The 17,942-nt window shown below is 34.0% G+C and overlaps 1 protein-coding gene and 1 long non-coding RNA gene across 2 annotated transcripts in view; one reads left to right on the plus strand and one right to left on the minus strand.

The window, feature by feature from the left end:
• The window catches only part of LOC135275890 (uncharacterized), a 26,231-nt gene extending 25,335 nt beyond the window's left edge, over window positions 1–896 (minus strand). Inside the window, exon 1 of the long non-coding RNA XR_010343474.1 lies at window positions 837–896. This is a non-coding gene — a long non-coding RNA (uncharacterized LOC135275890). The remainder of the gene's footprint in view (window positions 1–836) is intronic.
• LOC105706644 (arylacetamide deacetylase-like) overlaps window positions 1–17,497 on the plus strand; it is a 24,342-nt gene extending 6,845 nt beyond the window's left edge. The window contains 3 exon segments of the mRNA XM_064378808.1: window positions 1,934–1,999; window positions 3,076–3,247; window positions 10,848–17,497. Coding sequence (XP_064234878.1) covers window positions 1,934–1,999; window positions 3,076–3,247; window positions 10,848–11,441 — 832 coding nt within the window. The 3' untranslated portion in view covers window positions 11,442–17,497.
• The last annotated feature ends 445 nt before the right edge of the window (window positions 17,498–17,942 follow it).

Here is a 17,942-nt window from a genome sequence, read left to right on the forward strand (position 1 = left end):
TCAGCTGTCTGAAATTTATTTCTTTGGAGCTATGTAGGTTTCAAAGAACTATTTTAAATTTCATTCTGAAAGAGAGCATAATAAATACCAAAAACTGTAGCAAATCTCAGGTAAGAAGAGAACGTATTTCACTAACTTAGACCTTTATTATTAATTGTAGATTTGATAGAAAGTTGCAGTAGAAAACAATGAAGTGAGTTGAACAATGGATTAAATATGAGGAAATAGAAATGGTGACTTTAGTCTTAAGCATAAACATTAAGGAAATGAGAAAGAAGGTGTTAGATTAAAAAAAAACAGAATTGAATAAGGGTATTTTATTTTTATTTTATAATATATATATTTTGTTTAATGCACTTATGAATTTATATAAACATTTATAATATATTTTAATACAAAATTTTAATTACCATCAAATCTAATATTATTTTATTTGCAAATATATTTTGCATGTTTTTTATTATCTATATTTCATATTTATGTACAGGAGGTCTATGAACATGATTATAAGTTGAAGTTAAGGTGGTGGTAAATTGAGGTGTATTGGAGAAATGTGGGGAGTGGCAGCTAGAGGAAGGGATGGGGGTTTCTCTGATCTAGAGAATATGGAAGCAAATTGGATTCGATACAGATGGGAAAAATTGGCAACACAGGAGGCGGAGCATATTTTCATTTGTGACAGAAGGAAAATAGGTGTTGATGGTATTGATGTAGATCGGGAATTTAAATTGGAGCAGTAAATGGGGTGATTCTATCATTTTCTCCAAATTTAGATAGTAAAGTCACCACTTGACAATGCAGTGATGTGTCTAACACAAAATCTGAATATGACATACCAGTTTCCACAAGTCTCTTCTGTCCAAAGTACTTTTTTGAAAACTTTTACCTCAAAGTATCTCTGAAGAATGAAAATATGTTTACTAAGGTAAAGGAACTAAATAAGAATAAGCTCAGAAACAAAATAACATTTGCCTGATACTTTCTATTTCAATATTAAAGAAAAACATAAAAATATATATTCCAATCAAAAATATGAGCACGACTTTTTATAGTAAAGGTTAAATGAAAGTTAAGGACTTAGTGTGTATTTGACGTTAAGAGTACTCAGCACCTGATTTTGGAAACATCACAAGATAGTATCTATTCCTCTTTCCATGGCCCCCAAGAGATGGGCTTTGTAAGAACCTCATATCCTGTTACTTCTCCTTCACAGCTGTATGATTTATCCTGACATTTGTTACTACTAAATTCTATTTATCTTTTAACAATTTTCTTTTCTGCAAAAGGAAGCATTTGCCCAAGCCCCATGGCAAACAAGTGTGGCCCATCCCCAATCCATACACACACCAAAACAAAACAAAACCACAAAACAGAACAAAGCACATTCTTTCTTGTCTGCCAAGAAAATATGAATACTTAATTCAAGTCTCTGCTCTCTCTACTTGCTATTTGCTCTTCTCTCTCTCTCTCTCTGGCAGTTTCTGTGAAGTCTAATTTAATTTCCAAAGAGCATTATCTGTACCCCTCCATTAAAACAACTATTACTTTGCATTATTGCTTTTGGTTTATATGCCTGCCCTCCCCATCCCTGTTTCCAGTAGGCTATGACTTCCTTAAAGCTGGAGCTAATATTTATGTGTTTGTACTTTCAACACCTGATGCCTGCTAAATGAAGGAAGCAGAAATTAATCTTGAGGAGGAAAAAACTGGTTTGAATTACCCAGTGTAAAAATGTAGGAATGGATGAGAAAGCTGACAAGGCATATGTAAAAGAAACACTGGGAAGAATTTATGTTCTAAAATTAAGATAAAATATTAGAAATATTTTTTCTAGAGTATATCAGTGAGGAACAATGTGTACTAGTAGGCTTTCTGTTGAAAGAAACACTCATCAATTCCTTTGGCTGTTTCTTTTTTTTTTTTTTAATTTCAGCTTTAATTATGACTTTCTGTCAAGGCGAACAGCTGACAGACTTGATGCTGTTGTCGTATCAACCAAGTAAGAGCACTCTCGGTTTCTCTGGGTTTTGGCTGAATGCTTTGTATAGGAAAATGCTGTCAGCTTCTGTGGTCTTCCTTTGTTATGCCAAAAGAGTGTACGTGAAATTGAGAGAGTGACCATAGAGAAAGTGAGCTTGAGCATTACAGGAACAGGCACGGGAAATAAGAAATCAGATCAAACGGGAATCAGAAATAGGAAGTTTAGAAATAGAATACAATTAAACTATTGGATCTCATGGACAAATTACCTCTGCTGGATTTCCAGCCTAGTTTTCACGAGCAGAGTGAATAAAAGTGAGGGCTTTGAAATCAGAAAATCAGGATCAAATCTGGGCACTCTAATTCTGTGACTTTGTACTAGATAAATACAATCTCTTTAGCTTAGTTTCCTCATCTTTAAATTGGGATGCGTGTAATATTTTCTACAAAATAGAGTTTTTTTGAGGATTATATGATAAAGCAAACTTAAAGTACTACAAGGTATGTCATAGTAAAATCCTTCACTAAAAGCAATTGCACATGGGAACACAGGCAAAATCTATTCTTGAGAAGTATTCTAGATCAATAATTCCTGGAAAATTGACCAAATAAGAATGAGTAGAAAAATGAAGAAGCCATGTGAAAAAACATTGTAATGAACTAAACATTAGATTAACTAAACATTAGCCAACTGAACATTAGATTAAGGTAGAATCTCACAGTTCTGAAGATTTGCTTGCCATTTATTGATTACCACCAAAGTATAATGATCACAGAAAAAAAAATCATTCTGGAAGAAATTTATTCCCAAGCAAGGAAACGTAACGCCTGCTTGTGTGTGTGTGTGTTTGTTTTCTCCTTAAGCCTAATCCAAGTTTTGTATTAAAGAATTTACTTGTGTAAATGTTATTTGTAAAAGTTTTCATATAGAGCATCATCATAAGGATGAAATCTGTTTTTGGATTTATCATGATCCAAAATATCAGGTTTGCTACAGAAAAAATTTTACTTTTGATTTTAGGGTTAAAGTAAGCAGAATATCATATACTTTTAAATTAAAAATAGTTGACTTAAAAATTGTTCTTCTTCCCACAGCTACAGACTAGCACCTAAATATCACTTTCCAAATCAATTTGAAGATGTATATAATGCACTAAGATGGTTGTTACGCCAAGAGATTCTTGAAAAATATGGTATAGATCCTAAAAGAATTGGCATTTCTGGAGACAGTGCTGGTGGAAATTTAGCTGCAGCGGTGACTCAACAGGTATGATGCTCAGATTTGTTTTATTCCTTAAATATCCTATGCTTAAATATATTTATTTCAAATAAAATTTTCAGAAAAAAATGTTAACACGTCTATAGATACCATATGCTTGCAGAAGGAATTATACTTTTCATTTATTAATTATTTATATGACTCTACTTATATGACATTTAGCCAAAACTATATACCTATGAGCTATCAACATAAATTATTCTGTAATTATAAGTAGCCTACTATATTATGGATAAAATTGTTTTTGGTATTGGTTTTTTGACCTAATAAACCAGGGAGTGATGTCTTAGAAGCAATGTTTCTATAAGGAAAAATACTTACATAAACTTTCCAAATTAATATCTACAGTTTAATAATTGATTCTGCAATTGAATAACTGACTCTAATAATAAGTATTGCATCTAAATTTACTGTGCAATAAAAATATTGCTATCCTTTTTGCTGATTTTATTATTTATTTTTATATACTTTGGAAATGTATAAATTTTGGTTATTGGCACATTCAAGATAACCTTCTTCTGATTTCTAGCCAAAGGAAAAATACAAATTTTGTGATTAATTCTAATATACTATAGAATAGATACATGCAACTTCTCCAAAATTGAATTCTATATATATCGTTGCTCTGAGAGGTATCCTAGTGCAGTACAATTAACCCATCAGGAGACACAGATTATTGCAGTTGAAGCAATGTCCAGCTATGACCTTGGACAAGCCACCTAACCTCTTCAAGCATCAGTTTCTCTTTATTGTGTTGCATAATAAGCCTTTCCTCTTATGGATTTTAGACTTCTAAAATGATGAACCAGTTCATTCTGACTCATAATTATTAAAAATCTAGCTAACTGTAATCCCAGCACTTTGGTAGGCCAAGGTGGGTGGATCATGAGGTCAGGAGTTTGAGACCAGCCTAATTAACATGGTGAAACCCTGTCTTTACCAAAAATACAAAAATTAGCCAGGCATGGTAGCACACACCTGTAATCTCAGCTATTCAGGAGGCTGAGGCAGAAGAATCGCTTGAGCCCAGGAGCCAGAGGTTGCAGTGAGCCAAGATCATGTCACTGCACTCCAGCCTGGGCAACAGAGTAAGACTCCATCTCAAAAAAACAAAAGAAAAATCTAACTAAAGTATCTTATAAAGGCTAATAAGATACAGAAACTTCTAGACCAAAAATTTTAAAAGACAAACAAGAGAAAACTTCTCAAAAAATAATTCTAGCACTCAACATCCTCTCTGCCCTAATGGCATGTGGTAATCAAAAGGAAACAAACCAAGATGAGCTTTGGAAGCTTCTCAGGGTTATACATGCAAATTTAAGAGCCTTGCAGATATGAGTACACTCACAAATCACTCCTCACTTTAAGTGAGGTCCTGAAGAAATGCACTCTCAGAGTCAAAGTGAACCTGCTGTAAAACAAAACTCACTTCTGTTTACAGCCTTGCTGCAGGTCATCCAGATGGCTGGAGGAACCTCAAGCTTTGAATTTAAATTAAATTAAAGTAGCGTGAGAGGTAATTACTACTATGTGTTTGACTGAAATACATAAAAGACATTGCTGGAGAAATATAGTAACATCATAGTCTTTAAATTATTTTTTTTTGCGAATACCTCATGAAACTGAATGCCCAAAACACTATAAAATATACTTGGGCAAACAAGTAAGCAAGAAACCATGAAGGAAAGCAAGCTGTATCAGCAGACAATAGACATACTCTACAAAATTGAGATATTAGAGCTAATATCTAAGAATATGATATTCACAGAACATGAAACAACTGTCCTACTTTCTTCAATAAATTCAGAACGAGGGTTACAAATTTCATTAGAAAATTAGAGCTTTAAAAAAAATTCTAAAACTAAAAAATAAACTTATCAAAATTAAAACCTTAAAAATGGCATAAGTAATTTTACACAGCTGAAGAGATCATTTGTAAACTGACAGATGGGAAAGATGTGTCATGTCAACTCATGTAACTAGGCAAAATGAAGCTTGAAGAGACAAAAAGATAAATAATACAGAAAAGAAGATTAAGATATAGTAGATACAGTCTGAAAATCCAATAGTGTTTTACATATTATACCAAAAAGAGAGGCGAGAAAATGGGAGAAAGGGATATTTAAAAATACAACAGTAGGCCAGGCGTGGTGGCTCATGCCTGTAATCCCAGCACTTTGGGAGGCTGAGGTGGATGGATCACCTGAGGTCAGGAGTTTGAGACCAGCCTGGGCAACATGGTGAAACCCTGTGTCTACCAAAAATACAAAAAAAAAAAAAAAAAAAAAAAAAAAAAATAGCTGGGCATGGTGGCGGGAACCTGTAATCCCAGCTACTTGGGAGGCTGAGGCAGGAGAATTGCTTGAACCTGGGAGGTGGAGGTTGCAGTGAACTGAGATCACGCCATTGCACTTCAACCTGAGTGACAAGAGCGAAACTCTGTCTCCAAAAAAAAATATATATATATAAGATATATATGTATATATAAGATATATATGTATATATATGTGTATATACATATATGTGTGTATGTGTATGTATGTATATACGTGTGTGTGTGTATATATGTATATAAAATGTAGCTTTACAGAAGTAGCAGTTATAATGAAAGCTTACTTCTCAACAGCAATAATGTAAGCTCTAGGCCAGGGGAATGATAATATTAATGTACAGAACAAAAATGACAGCCAACCTAATTTTATGCCTCACAAAAATATTATTTAAGAATAAAGGAGAAACAGAGACATATTTAGATAAATGAGAATTAAGACAGCTTGCTTTTAATAGGACAAAAAAAGATATTTTGAATAAAGCGTTTTAGGCAAAATGAAAACACAAATAAAAGATTAAGATGTAGGTAGAAGCAAGGACAAGAATATGTTAAGATGTGGATAAGCCGGGCGCGGTGGCTCAAGCCTGTAATCCCAGCACTTTGGGAGGCCGAGGCGGGTGGATCACGAGGTCAAGAGATCGAGACCATACTGGTCAACATGGTGAAACCCTGTCTCTACTAATACAAAAAATTAGCTGGGCATGGTGGCGCGTGCCTGTAATCCCAGCTACCCAGGAGGCTGAGGCAGGAGAATTGCCTGAACCCAGGAGGCGGAGGCTGCGGTGAGCCGAGATCGCGCCATTGCACTCCAGCCTGGGTAGTGAGAGCGAAACGCCATCTCAAAAGAAAAAAAAAAAGAGATGTGGATAAACCCTAATAAAGTTGGATAGTTTAAAATAACACATATAAAATTAAAACATTAGGAAAAAAGGAGCTATAAGTTAAGAGGAGTGGGAAGGATAGATTTTAAGTGTTATAAACTCTTTTTATTGTCCAAAAGGAAATAAAAGATTAGAATTGGCATTTGGTAAGTTCATTAGCCTTTGCCTTTGAGAAGTTGATAAATAACACATTGTACCACTGAGGAAAACCATTTAAAGTATAGATATTGTATAACTTCTAAACTGAGGAAAAAATAGAAAAATTGAAAGGTTAATATGAAAGGCAAAAATAGAAAAAAAAAAGGATAATAAAATGAGATAGTAGACTGAAACCAAACACTTTAGTAATTAGATTAAATATAAGTGATCTAAATGATCTGGTTGTAAGACCAAGATTATCAGAGTGGCTGAAGAAACAATTTCTGATCATATGTAGTTTATAAATGACACATTATAGACATAAGCAGAAAATTTGAAAGTAAATCTGTGGAAAATACATACCATAAAAACACATTTAAAGATATTGCTAGATTAAAAAAAAGTTACGTCTTACAGAAAAAGTTTAAATTATCAAGAAAATACAACAATCCTAAATCTGTGTGGATTTAATAATACAGCCTTAAAATAGATGAAGAAAATATTAAAAGGTGCAGGGAAAAAAACACAAGTTCACAATTATAGCGAGAAATTTAAGGATACCTCTTTCAGTAATTAAAAGAATAAACAGACAAAAATAATAATAAGCTGAGAGACTTCTGGAATAACAACACATTTCATGTAATGGATGTAGGAAGAACAGAGAAACAAGCAAACACAAAAGGTCTTTCTGTTTTGTTTTGTTTTTAATGGATGAAGTACTGGGCCATGATGCCTTTATATCTTTTAAATATCTTTTTAATGTTCTCCACATTTAGAGCAATATTTAGAGAAACTTGTATATCCTTAAAAGCATATACTAGAAAATAAGAAAGGCTAAAAATATGTATCTGACTCAATAATTCTTTCTAAAAAGAAACAGAAGTCACCAAAAATACAAGGGAGATAATAACAATGATAATATCAGAAATTGTGATATACCTAACAAGCTTAGTAGCATGAATGACAAGCAAAAAGTTAATACTTTAAAAAGATGAATAAAATTGTAAAATATCTAGAAAGACAAATGGAAAGAAATAGAGATTAATGGCAGAACTGAAAAAGGGAGTAAGATTGTATGTAGATCTTTCAGATATTAAAAAAATTAGCCTTCAACAAGTTAAGAATGCACATTGTAAGTCTTAAAAGAGATATTTTGAAAAACTTTTTAATTAAAAGAAAATGGAACAATACTTAAATTAAATAATCAAATTCCTAGAAAAATTTAACTTGCCAGATAGATAAAAAAAAAATAAAAATCTGAGCCATGTAATAATTACTACAATAATTCAATCAGTACAGATTGAATATCTCTAATTTGAAAATTCAAAATTCAAAATGCTCCAGAATTTAAAACTTTATAAGCACCAACATGACACTCAAAGAAAATGCTAGCTGGAGTATTTTGGATATTAATTTTTTTGGTTTGGGGATGATGAATTGGTAGGTATGATACAAATATTCCAAAATAGAACAAAACAAAAACCAGAAATCTGAAATGCTTTTCATCCCAGGCATTTTGAATAAGAGATACTCAACCTGTAATAAAATACAGTACCAGTGGAAAACCTCATTGGTAATATACATTAAACATTCAAAGATGAAATAATTCCAAATAAACATGAAGTATGCCAGAGGAAAAGAAAACAGTGTATGTTCTCTGATTTATTTTCAGAGAAGTGTATGTTTTATAACCAGTCAGTCAAGATCAGATGGTTTTCAGGAAATATGAACAGATTTATTTGGGAATAAAGAAATGAGCCAAAAACACTCATAAAACTAAGATATTAGCAACATTAACAAAATATACCATGATCAAGTTGCTAATAATGGAAGGAAATTATATCTTATAAAAATCAGTTAATTTTCCTCATATTAGTAAATTACAGAAGCAAAATCATATATCATCTTGCTAGATGTAGAAAAAGCATTTGGAAAAAGTCACAACAATTCTTATAATCATTGGTTAACTAGGAATAGATAGAATTTTCTTAACCAGGTAAGCTATATGGATTAAAAATGAGCACAGGTGGCATAATTCTAAAGAAACTTGCAATGTTAAATATCATAAAACAAAGAATGGTGATTTCTGGGAGGGAAGAAGGGCAAATGATCAATTCAATAGATATGGTGAACTCCCTGAACCTTACACATATTTGTTCTGTTTTACATTTCTGTTTTATGAAGCCATGTGCTTGGTTTTCTGTTTATTTTATTTAATAATAAAAGACAACTTTATAAAATATCTACATGTTCAAAGATTTAGTTACCTGTAAATTTACCTGAGATTTAGTTACCAGAATTTATTGGTAAAATATAAAATTTTTTTTGGTTTTTTCTTACTCTAGTGTCAGCCACCTATTAGCTACCTACTTAATTATTTATCACACCTCTGCTAATATAAACAGCATCTTTCTTCTAGATATTGACTTAGATGGAATGTGTGTGGCAATCTTACTTGAGCTATAACACTAAACTAATTATTTCAATTCGGAAATTATTTTTACATTAAAAAATCTTGTAATGTACTTATATTTTATTGTGCCAAGTGGTTCCTATTATTAACTTTGTTTTAAATGTAATAAAATAAAATTTGCTGCTATTTGCTTTTGCTGCTGTATGTGCATATTTTTTTTTTGGAAAATGTTACATTTATGTTAAAGGAAGAATGTCAGCATGCTGTGCTTTCTTCAACATTATATAGAAAATGCTGTTGCAAGTTTTCAGAAATAGACTTCCAATTTACCCATTAAATTTTGATCTGAGAGGCATCAGAATGCAGGTGGCTTCAATAATCACTATTTAGACCTATGCCACTGGACCCTAAATTTTAGCTTGCATCAGAATCACCTGAAGTAGTTCTTAAAACTCAAATTTCTGGTCTCTACTTATCTAATTCAATACCCTATTAACAGGAAACTTTTAGCCCACTCTGGAAATATGCATGTTGATTTATAGATAATATTTGTCTTAACACCACTATAAATTGAATATTTAAAACATGAAAATTAAAATGAATTAGAGTTTTATAGTGGGAATGATAATTCTAATATGTTCTTGCTTAACTTTAATAAATATTTTTGTATTTAAGGCTCCCAGTCTTTCACATAACACCTGAGAGAGTTATTTTCTAATTAGGATACCACTGCCCTGTAGAAATTAAAAAGATAATTACATAGATGATTGCAGCACAAAGAGAAAGAACACAGTTGAAATACTCCCATTTAAAAAACAAATCAGACCAGGCGCGGTGGCTCACGCCTGTAATCCCAGCACTTTGGGAGGCTGAGGCGGGTGGATCACGAGGTCAAGAGATCGAGACCATCCTGGTCAACATGGTGAAACCCTGTCTCTACTAAAAATACAAAAAAAAAAAATTAGCTGGACATGGTGGCACGTGCCTGTAATCCCAGCTACTCAGGAGGCTGAGGCAGGAGAATTACCTGAACCCAGGAGGCGGAGGTTGCAGTGAGCCGAGATCGCGCCATTGCACTCCAGCCTGGGTAACAAGAGCGAAACTCTGTCTCAAAAAAAAAAAAAAAAAAAATCAAACCAATCCAACCCACATTTGTCACAGAGGGACTATAAAACTTACTCAGAACTAATTTGTTCAGTGTTAGAGCCAAATTAGAATTCTTAGTTATTTGATCCTTTTATTTATTTATTTTATTATTATTATTATTATTTTGAGACAGAGTCTTGCTCTGTTGCCCAGCCTGGAGTACAGTTGTACAGTCTTGGCTCACTGCAACCTCCGCCTCCTGGGTTCAAGCGATTCTCCTGTCTCAGCCTACTGAGTAGGATTATAGGCACACACAACCACATCTGGCTAATTTTTATATTTTTAGTAGAGAAGGGGTTTCGCCATGTTGGCCAGACTAGTCTCAACTCCTGACCTCAAGTCATCTGCCTGCTGTGGCCTCCCAAAGTGCTGGGATTACAGGTGTGAGCCATCGTTTCTGGCCTGAGATTTTGCTGAGACCACAGATTAATCTGAGACCACAGATTAGATGGTCTCTTTTTCCAATTATGAAAAAAAAAGCACAAATCATCTTGCTTACATAGTATTAAATTATAGGTTCCTATAATGTTGAAAATGGGGAAGTTTTGAGATATATTTTTGTTGTTTCTGATTATCTTGTTGAGATTCTGAATTAATCTCATCAATGTATTGTTTTTAAATAAAAATATGTTTTCAAATGAAAATTATTTAAGAAATCTATTTTTAATTGTTTTTCAGCTCATAGAGGACCCAGATGTCAAGATGAAACTCAAGCTTCAGTCTTTAATATATCCTGCCCTTCAGACTCTTGACATGGATTTAGCATCGTATCGGGAAATCCTAGACTCTCTAGTCCTGTCCAAACCACTCATGGTCAGGTTGTGGAGTGAATACTTTACCACAGACAGATCACTTGAAAAAACCATGTTCTTTAATCAACATGTACCAATGGAATCAAGCCATCTGTTCAAATTTGTTAACTGGAGTTCCTTGCTCACTGAGAAGTTTAAGAAAGGCCACTCTTATTATAGTCCAAATCATGGTAGTTCTGAGCTGGCTAAAAAATATCCAGGGTTCCTAGATGTGAGGGCAGCCCCTTTGCTGGCTGATGACAAGTTGTGTGGTTTGCCCTTGACCTACATCATCACCTGTCAATATGACATCTTAAGAGATGATGGACTCATGTACGTCACCTGACTATGGAACGCTGGAGTTCAAGTGACCCATAACCACATTGAGGATGGATTCCATGGAGCTCTTTCCTATAATGGGCTTAAAATTGGGTATAGAAAAGAAAATCAGTATATGAGTTGGCTACGTAAAAATCTATAGTAAAAATCTAAGCAATGTTTTATTTAAAATGTATAGGGCTCAGAACAGGAAACAAATTAATGAAAATCAAAGGGTTGATGTTTGAATTGATCTTTATCATCTGTGACCTTCTAAGGTCCTCATAGCCATAGTGGGTTTTGTTTTTGTTTTTATTTTTTTGACTGCTAGCAAATTCTTCTCCATTTTATTTACTGCTCTAAGTGTTATTCACTCACTTCATATTTTCTTCCGCTACCGTGACTCACTTGTTAAATCTCTAATTTAAAGTTCTAGTTTTTTGATTGGCTAACAGTATTACCGATGAGAAGAAAGTTTTAAACAAACACATGTGGTTTGTAAAATGCCAGAGTTTTAGTCAGCATGAATTTAGAGACTTGACATGCTGCCCTGTGAGAACTGATAGGAAATATGTGCCATCTCTTTTAAAAAGCATTTGCCTCAATATAATGCTGTTTGCCTATTACTGTAAAATTCAATTCTTAATACTGACCTCTTCCTGTACTAGGATACCAACATTAATGCAAATGATCTTTTAGGTACTTTAGGGAAAGCCAGCTCTAATTTTGTGAGAAATTAGGAAGGTTGAAGTAGGCTCGGAGCCAGCATAAGGCAGTAGCTCCACATGTGGTGGTGACTTATAGTGGTGAGCAAAGCTTAGGACATAGAAGAAATGATACAACCAAATTAAAAAACTTAAATCGCTGAAGTTCTTAAGTCCATATAGGCACTGTATGGGGGAAAGACCACAAACAACAAGCCACAGTGATCATATGGTATGTAAGATTTGATCGTTTTTGGAAGTGCATTGAGGAAGACAGCTGAGGGCCAGCATAGAGTTTCCTCATAGCCACTGGACACAAAAGTTTCTTTTCTTTTTTAAAAATTATTTATTTAATTTAATTTTAATTTTTTTAAAGACAAGATTTCACCATATTGATCAGGCTAGTCTCGAACTCCTGACCTCAGGTGATCCGCCCGCCTCAGCCTCCCAAAGTGCTGGGATTACAGGCATGAGCCACCGCATCCAGCTTTTTAATTTTACTTATTTTATTTTTTTAAATTTTTATTGGAAGCCAAAGTTTCTTTATTTTACTGCTCAGCTGTTGACAGCCAGAAATCACTGGTGGGGACAATGGGGGAAATCACACACTTTCATTTTTGTCTGTTTTATCAGGAAAAACAGTAGCATTCCTGGAAGCTCCACTCATACATATACATATACAGATACATATACATATACATATACATATACATGTGCATATACATTTCTATATGTCATTTTACAGAATTATATTTCATGTCATCAGCCTTAGCTGTTAAAGCAGCCTGAGAAGTCATATTTTTTCATCTGAGCACATCATTCTGAATAAAACTAATATTCAGTAAAATCATGTGAGTGGTAGATAGGCAATAAGAAGTAGGCCACAAATTCTTTAGGGTAAGTGATTAAAATTATGTGTGAATAACACATAGAAATATTTGGAGTCATATAATGCATGGAATGGATGTATAAATGAATTACAGTTCCCAATGGAGCATCACTGTAATATTTGTATACTCAATTACTCGCAGAAGGCCTTTCTCTGATTTTTTACTTGGATCTCTATGCCCTATTCCTTTACCTCCCTCAAACCAGGTGCCTACAAATCAAAATAATCTGTTCCCTGATGTATGGAGTAGGAGTCTTAATTTGGAGTAGGAGGACGCATTTAAATATAGACATAAGGTTTTAATAAAAAACCTTATTAAAGCAACATAAACAATAATGATGAAATGAATTGGTATTAATTATACCACGTTTTTCCAGGACTCCTGCCAAAAGGAAGATGCAATAGAGTGAGGGAATGATAGCAACAGCAACAAAACATTTTTTATTATTTACTGACAGATTCAATTTCTGGTACAAATGTCCACCTAGGTCCTTACCTTTGGTTTTCTCAAAGTAAAGTAGGATACATAATTATGGGTGTCCCCTACCTTACCAACTGGCTTCTTTTATTCTAAGTCACCAGGACTAGTTCTTTCTAATTGTTTTTTATCCCTCTCTACATCAGTCATTACTCTCAAGTCACTCTCATCTCCCAAACTCTAATCCCTATAAGTCATTCCCTGTACCTTTTTCTGTCTTCTCATAGTCCCTTCCTAATTCCTACAAATTCCACTGTGCTGGCTGGAGCTCACGATTCATTATGAGTGACATCCTCAAACTTTTGTCAGTGTCCTCTATCAACTTTGAGCTGAGCTCCAGTACTTAAGTTAGGATCAGGCTTCTTCTAATTTTTTCTTCCATATTATTCATGCTACAGAGCTTAACATGCAGTAGATGTCTTCCTTCCTCATTGTTGCTCTCAGACTGCTCCATTCCTCTAAAGCCTTCTGGATTATCGTAGCAGACTGCATCACCAATCTCCCTTCCATTTTGTAGTCATCTGCTTACCTCTGAGTCACTGGCTCTCATGTCTCAAGCATTTTACCTTTAACCTCATTGTCACTCTAATAATCAGATCCATTATTATTGTTACTTCAATATCCAAAATGTAATATCTCCAATATTGCAGTTGAGGACTTCAAAATCTATATAGATAATACAGCCAGCAATGCAGACTCTGATTTTTATGACTTATTCTTCCCCAACGATCTGTCCCTATTCCTCTATTCTGCACAAACCATTTGTCTGTATAATCATGCCTTCGACCTTGTTACTAACAAAAACTACACCTTCTCTATAATCTCAGCATTAAGTAGACTACTGTCAGGTTATAATCTGCTGTATTTGTAAGTTGCTCCCACTGATACTTCAATAGCCACAGTACTTGAGAATTTTACCGGGATTTCGTATTTCTTCACTATGCTCATATATTTTTTTCTTTTCTTCATTACTCAGATTAAGTTGTATAGTCAGCCTTTATCACATATACCCCCAGGTTTTCTCTCTCCTTCTCTCTCTCTCTCTCCTTCCTCCATAACCCTTTATCCTTCACAGATGAGCGTGATAGAATAAAATAATCATGTGTCAATGTTCTCATTGACACATGCAGGCTTCCAGTGTGCCCTTAATGCTGCCCATCAATTACATTATTTTCCCCGAGTCAATCTCTCCTATTATTATAATTAAATGGTGCTCTTATATAAGGCCGAATTCTCTTAAGTGTATACTAGATTTAATCCTCTTTTGCTTTCTCAAGGACAAGATTCTAGAAATTATCTATTTTTTCTTCTGCTTTATTGCTGTCTGAAGGATCATTTCCACCAGAATACAAATACGATAAAATTTCACTTTCTTTATAAAAACTCTTATGACTCTAGTTCCCCTTCCAGTTTCCACCACATTTCCCTATTTTCCTTTATAGCAAAACAAAAAAGAAAAACTGGGTAGACCTGTCTATATTTGCTGCCTCCATATGCTTTCTTCCAAATCTTTCTTATTTATCTTCTCCAATCAACCTTTCATCCAAAATTGCTTTAACCACCAAAATCCTTGTCAATGTTAATGATGTAGCAGACTAGATCACCAATCTCCCTTCCATTTTGCAGTCTTCTGCTTACCTCTGAGTCACTGGCTCTCATGTCACTATTGTTTTCAGTCTCATGGCTTTAAATGACCTGGAAGGCAACCCTCCCCTCCAGGTCACATCTTCAGTCTGGAACTTCTCAAATCCAGATTAGTTATATATCCAATGGCCTACTTGGCAAGTTCACTTGGATTTAAATAAAAATCCCAAACGAATTTTTGATCTCCCTCAAATAACCTCTGATCTTTGTCTTTCTCATTTCAATAAATAGCCACTGCATATTTCAGTTGTTCAGAACAAAAGAAAAACAAAGGAGCAAATAAAATTAGCTATTTTTAATTTTATTTTTATTCTTTCTGTCATGTATATCTTTATAAAATCCTCTTGGCCAAAATATATCCTATATTCAACCTCTTTTTGCTTCTAAACTCCATTGCTAATACCCTCTAATCTGCTGCCAATTTTTGCTTAGAATATTCCAATAGCATTCTAACTGATATCTCCCCTTCCACCCTGTACCCTTAGAGTCAATTGCAACATATCAGACAATGATCTTTTATAAATGGAAGTCAAATGATGTCACACTCCTCTGTTCAGGATCCTCCAGTGGCTTCTCAGTTCAGTCAGACTGAAAGCTCTCTAATTCCTCTTTCTTGCCTCCTATGTGTTATTTGAACATCTCTGGAGTGCTCCAGCCTTATCATTGAGACTTTCCAATTGATATCACTGTGTCTTCCATGTTCCTTCCTCAGATACCCATGTGGCTCACTCCTTTATCTCCTCAAATATGACCTTGTGAATGCCATAGCAACCAAATAATAAAACAGACATATTGGTAATAAACCTCAGGTGAAGGAAGAGAGAATTATAAGAAATATTCAATTAAAAATTGGCTTAAAAAGAGGAAAATGACACGGGAGACATAGAAACCAAATAGTAATATTTAAGCCAAACCTTATCAATGATTACATGAACTGCAAGTAGAGATCAAATTAAAAATCAAAGATGATCAAACTGCATTAAAATGGAAGTTCCAACTGTTTTAAGTATAGCAAAAAAATCTTGTAAAAATTAAAAATGTAAATATACAAGTAAAATGATTGAATAAGTCATACTATGCATTTTCTATTCATAAAAAATCTGGATTGGCTATAGTCATATCAGACAAAGTAACTTTCAGAACAAAACAAAATTATGGATAAAGTGAGGCATTTCTAAGATACAGTGATCAATTCATCATGAAGACAAAATGATCTTCAATGCGTGTACACCCAGTAGCAGGGATTCAAAGTGAAGGAAGCAAAAAATTACTAAACCAAAGAAATAATTGACAAACCCATAGTTATGGCTGAAGATTTCAAAACTCTTCTCTTAGCAATTTACAGAAAAAATAGGGAACAAATTTATAGGAACATAAAAGTCCTGAATAATATAATCATATAACTTAACCAAAATATAGAATGCATATTGCCTATCTCTTAATAAGTTGCTCTAGGTATTATTATTTTTAATAGATTTGTCTTCTGGGCCTCATACTAGAGTTGTGAGTGGACTGCCCACCACAACTTACAGTATTAGAGTATTCTGGGATTGTTCATGTACTTAATTTTACCAGTGGGTTTTATACCTTTAAATATTTTCTTTGTTCATGTTAGTGTTTATGTTTCATATAAAACAGAAGAAAAACTAGGAAATACCAAAGTTCTCTTTCCTTTTTCACTTTCCCACCTTGTCTCTAAAGGTTTCCACTTCCTCCCCTTCACCCTCTCCTTCCTTGGTTCCCATCTCCTTCCCTAGTTACCACCCACAATGAGCTGTTAACACCTTTTATTAATTATCTTCACTAAGTTTTATGATCTAGCACTCAGACTCTTGTACAAGATTTTCATGCTTTGGGTTCACTTTCTCTTTCTAGAAGGATGATTTTAGCTCAGTCTTAGATCCTTCATTTCTCTTTCTTTTCTGTGTAATTTTCCCAGACAATTCTCTCCCACATCTCATTCTCTATACAGTTTCAAAGCAAGAACTTGAGAAATAACTCTGTTGAAAGTTGCTGTTTACATTTCTACTTAGAGGTAATTTGAAGTTTGAGGCTTTGTAGCTTTATTTGTTCTTGTCGCACAGTTTTGTTGGAGGATGTCTCTTGAGGATTGAATTTATGTGGTCATCACTATGCTTGAGCACTTGGTTGATAAACAATTGAAAATTAAAACATAAAAGATGGGTTTAAAAACATATTAATCCTAGCTGAAGTGAATATTAGTGAACTAGAAGATAGCTATCAAGAAGTAGATTACCTCAGAAAGAGAGAGAGATAAAGATATAAAAGATTTTGAAGAATAAATATATGGAGAATAAAGGTAATGGGTACTAGGTAATAATTTGTAGTCTTTGACATAATAGGTGGCATGTCATTAGGATATATTTAAATTTATTTTTCCATAGCTGTTAGTACGTAAGTCCTCAATTTTTCTGTTAAGCCATTGCTGTTTTATTGTTAACATGTAGAAATGTTATGTATAGTAAAGAAATCAATCCCTTGTTGCTGAGTTGTCATTTTCTTTTGAGATAGCCATTTATCTTTTGAAAAAATTTCTTTCTGCATTTGTATGAGACTGAGAATTTATAAAGAAAAGACGTTTAATTGACTCACAGTTCTGCATGACTAGGAAGGCCTCAGGAAACTTACAGTCACAGCACAAGGCAAAGGGGAAGCAAGGCACATCTTACATGGCAGCAGACAAGAGAGAAAGACAGACAGAAAGGAGAGAGAGAAGTACCAGACATTTATCAAACAACCAGATCTCACGAGAACTCACACACTATCATGAGAACTACATGGGAGAAACTACCCCAAAGATCCAATTACCTCCCACCAGGTTCCTCCCTCAACATGTGGGGATTACAATTTGGATTTCAATTCAAGATCAGATTTGGGTGGGGACACAGCCAAACCATATCAGCATTCTGCAAAATATGTTGTGCTATT

This window comes from Aotus nancymaae, unplaced genomic scaffold (genome assembly GCF_030222135.1).
Source record: "Aotus nancymaae isolate 86718 unplaced genomic scaffold, 86718_ANA_hifiasm-v0.15.2.pri h1tg000019l, whole genome shotgun sequence".
Lineage (NCBI taxonomy): Eukaryota > Metazoa > Chordata > Mammalia > Primates > Aotidae > Aotus > Aotus nancymaae.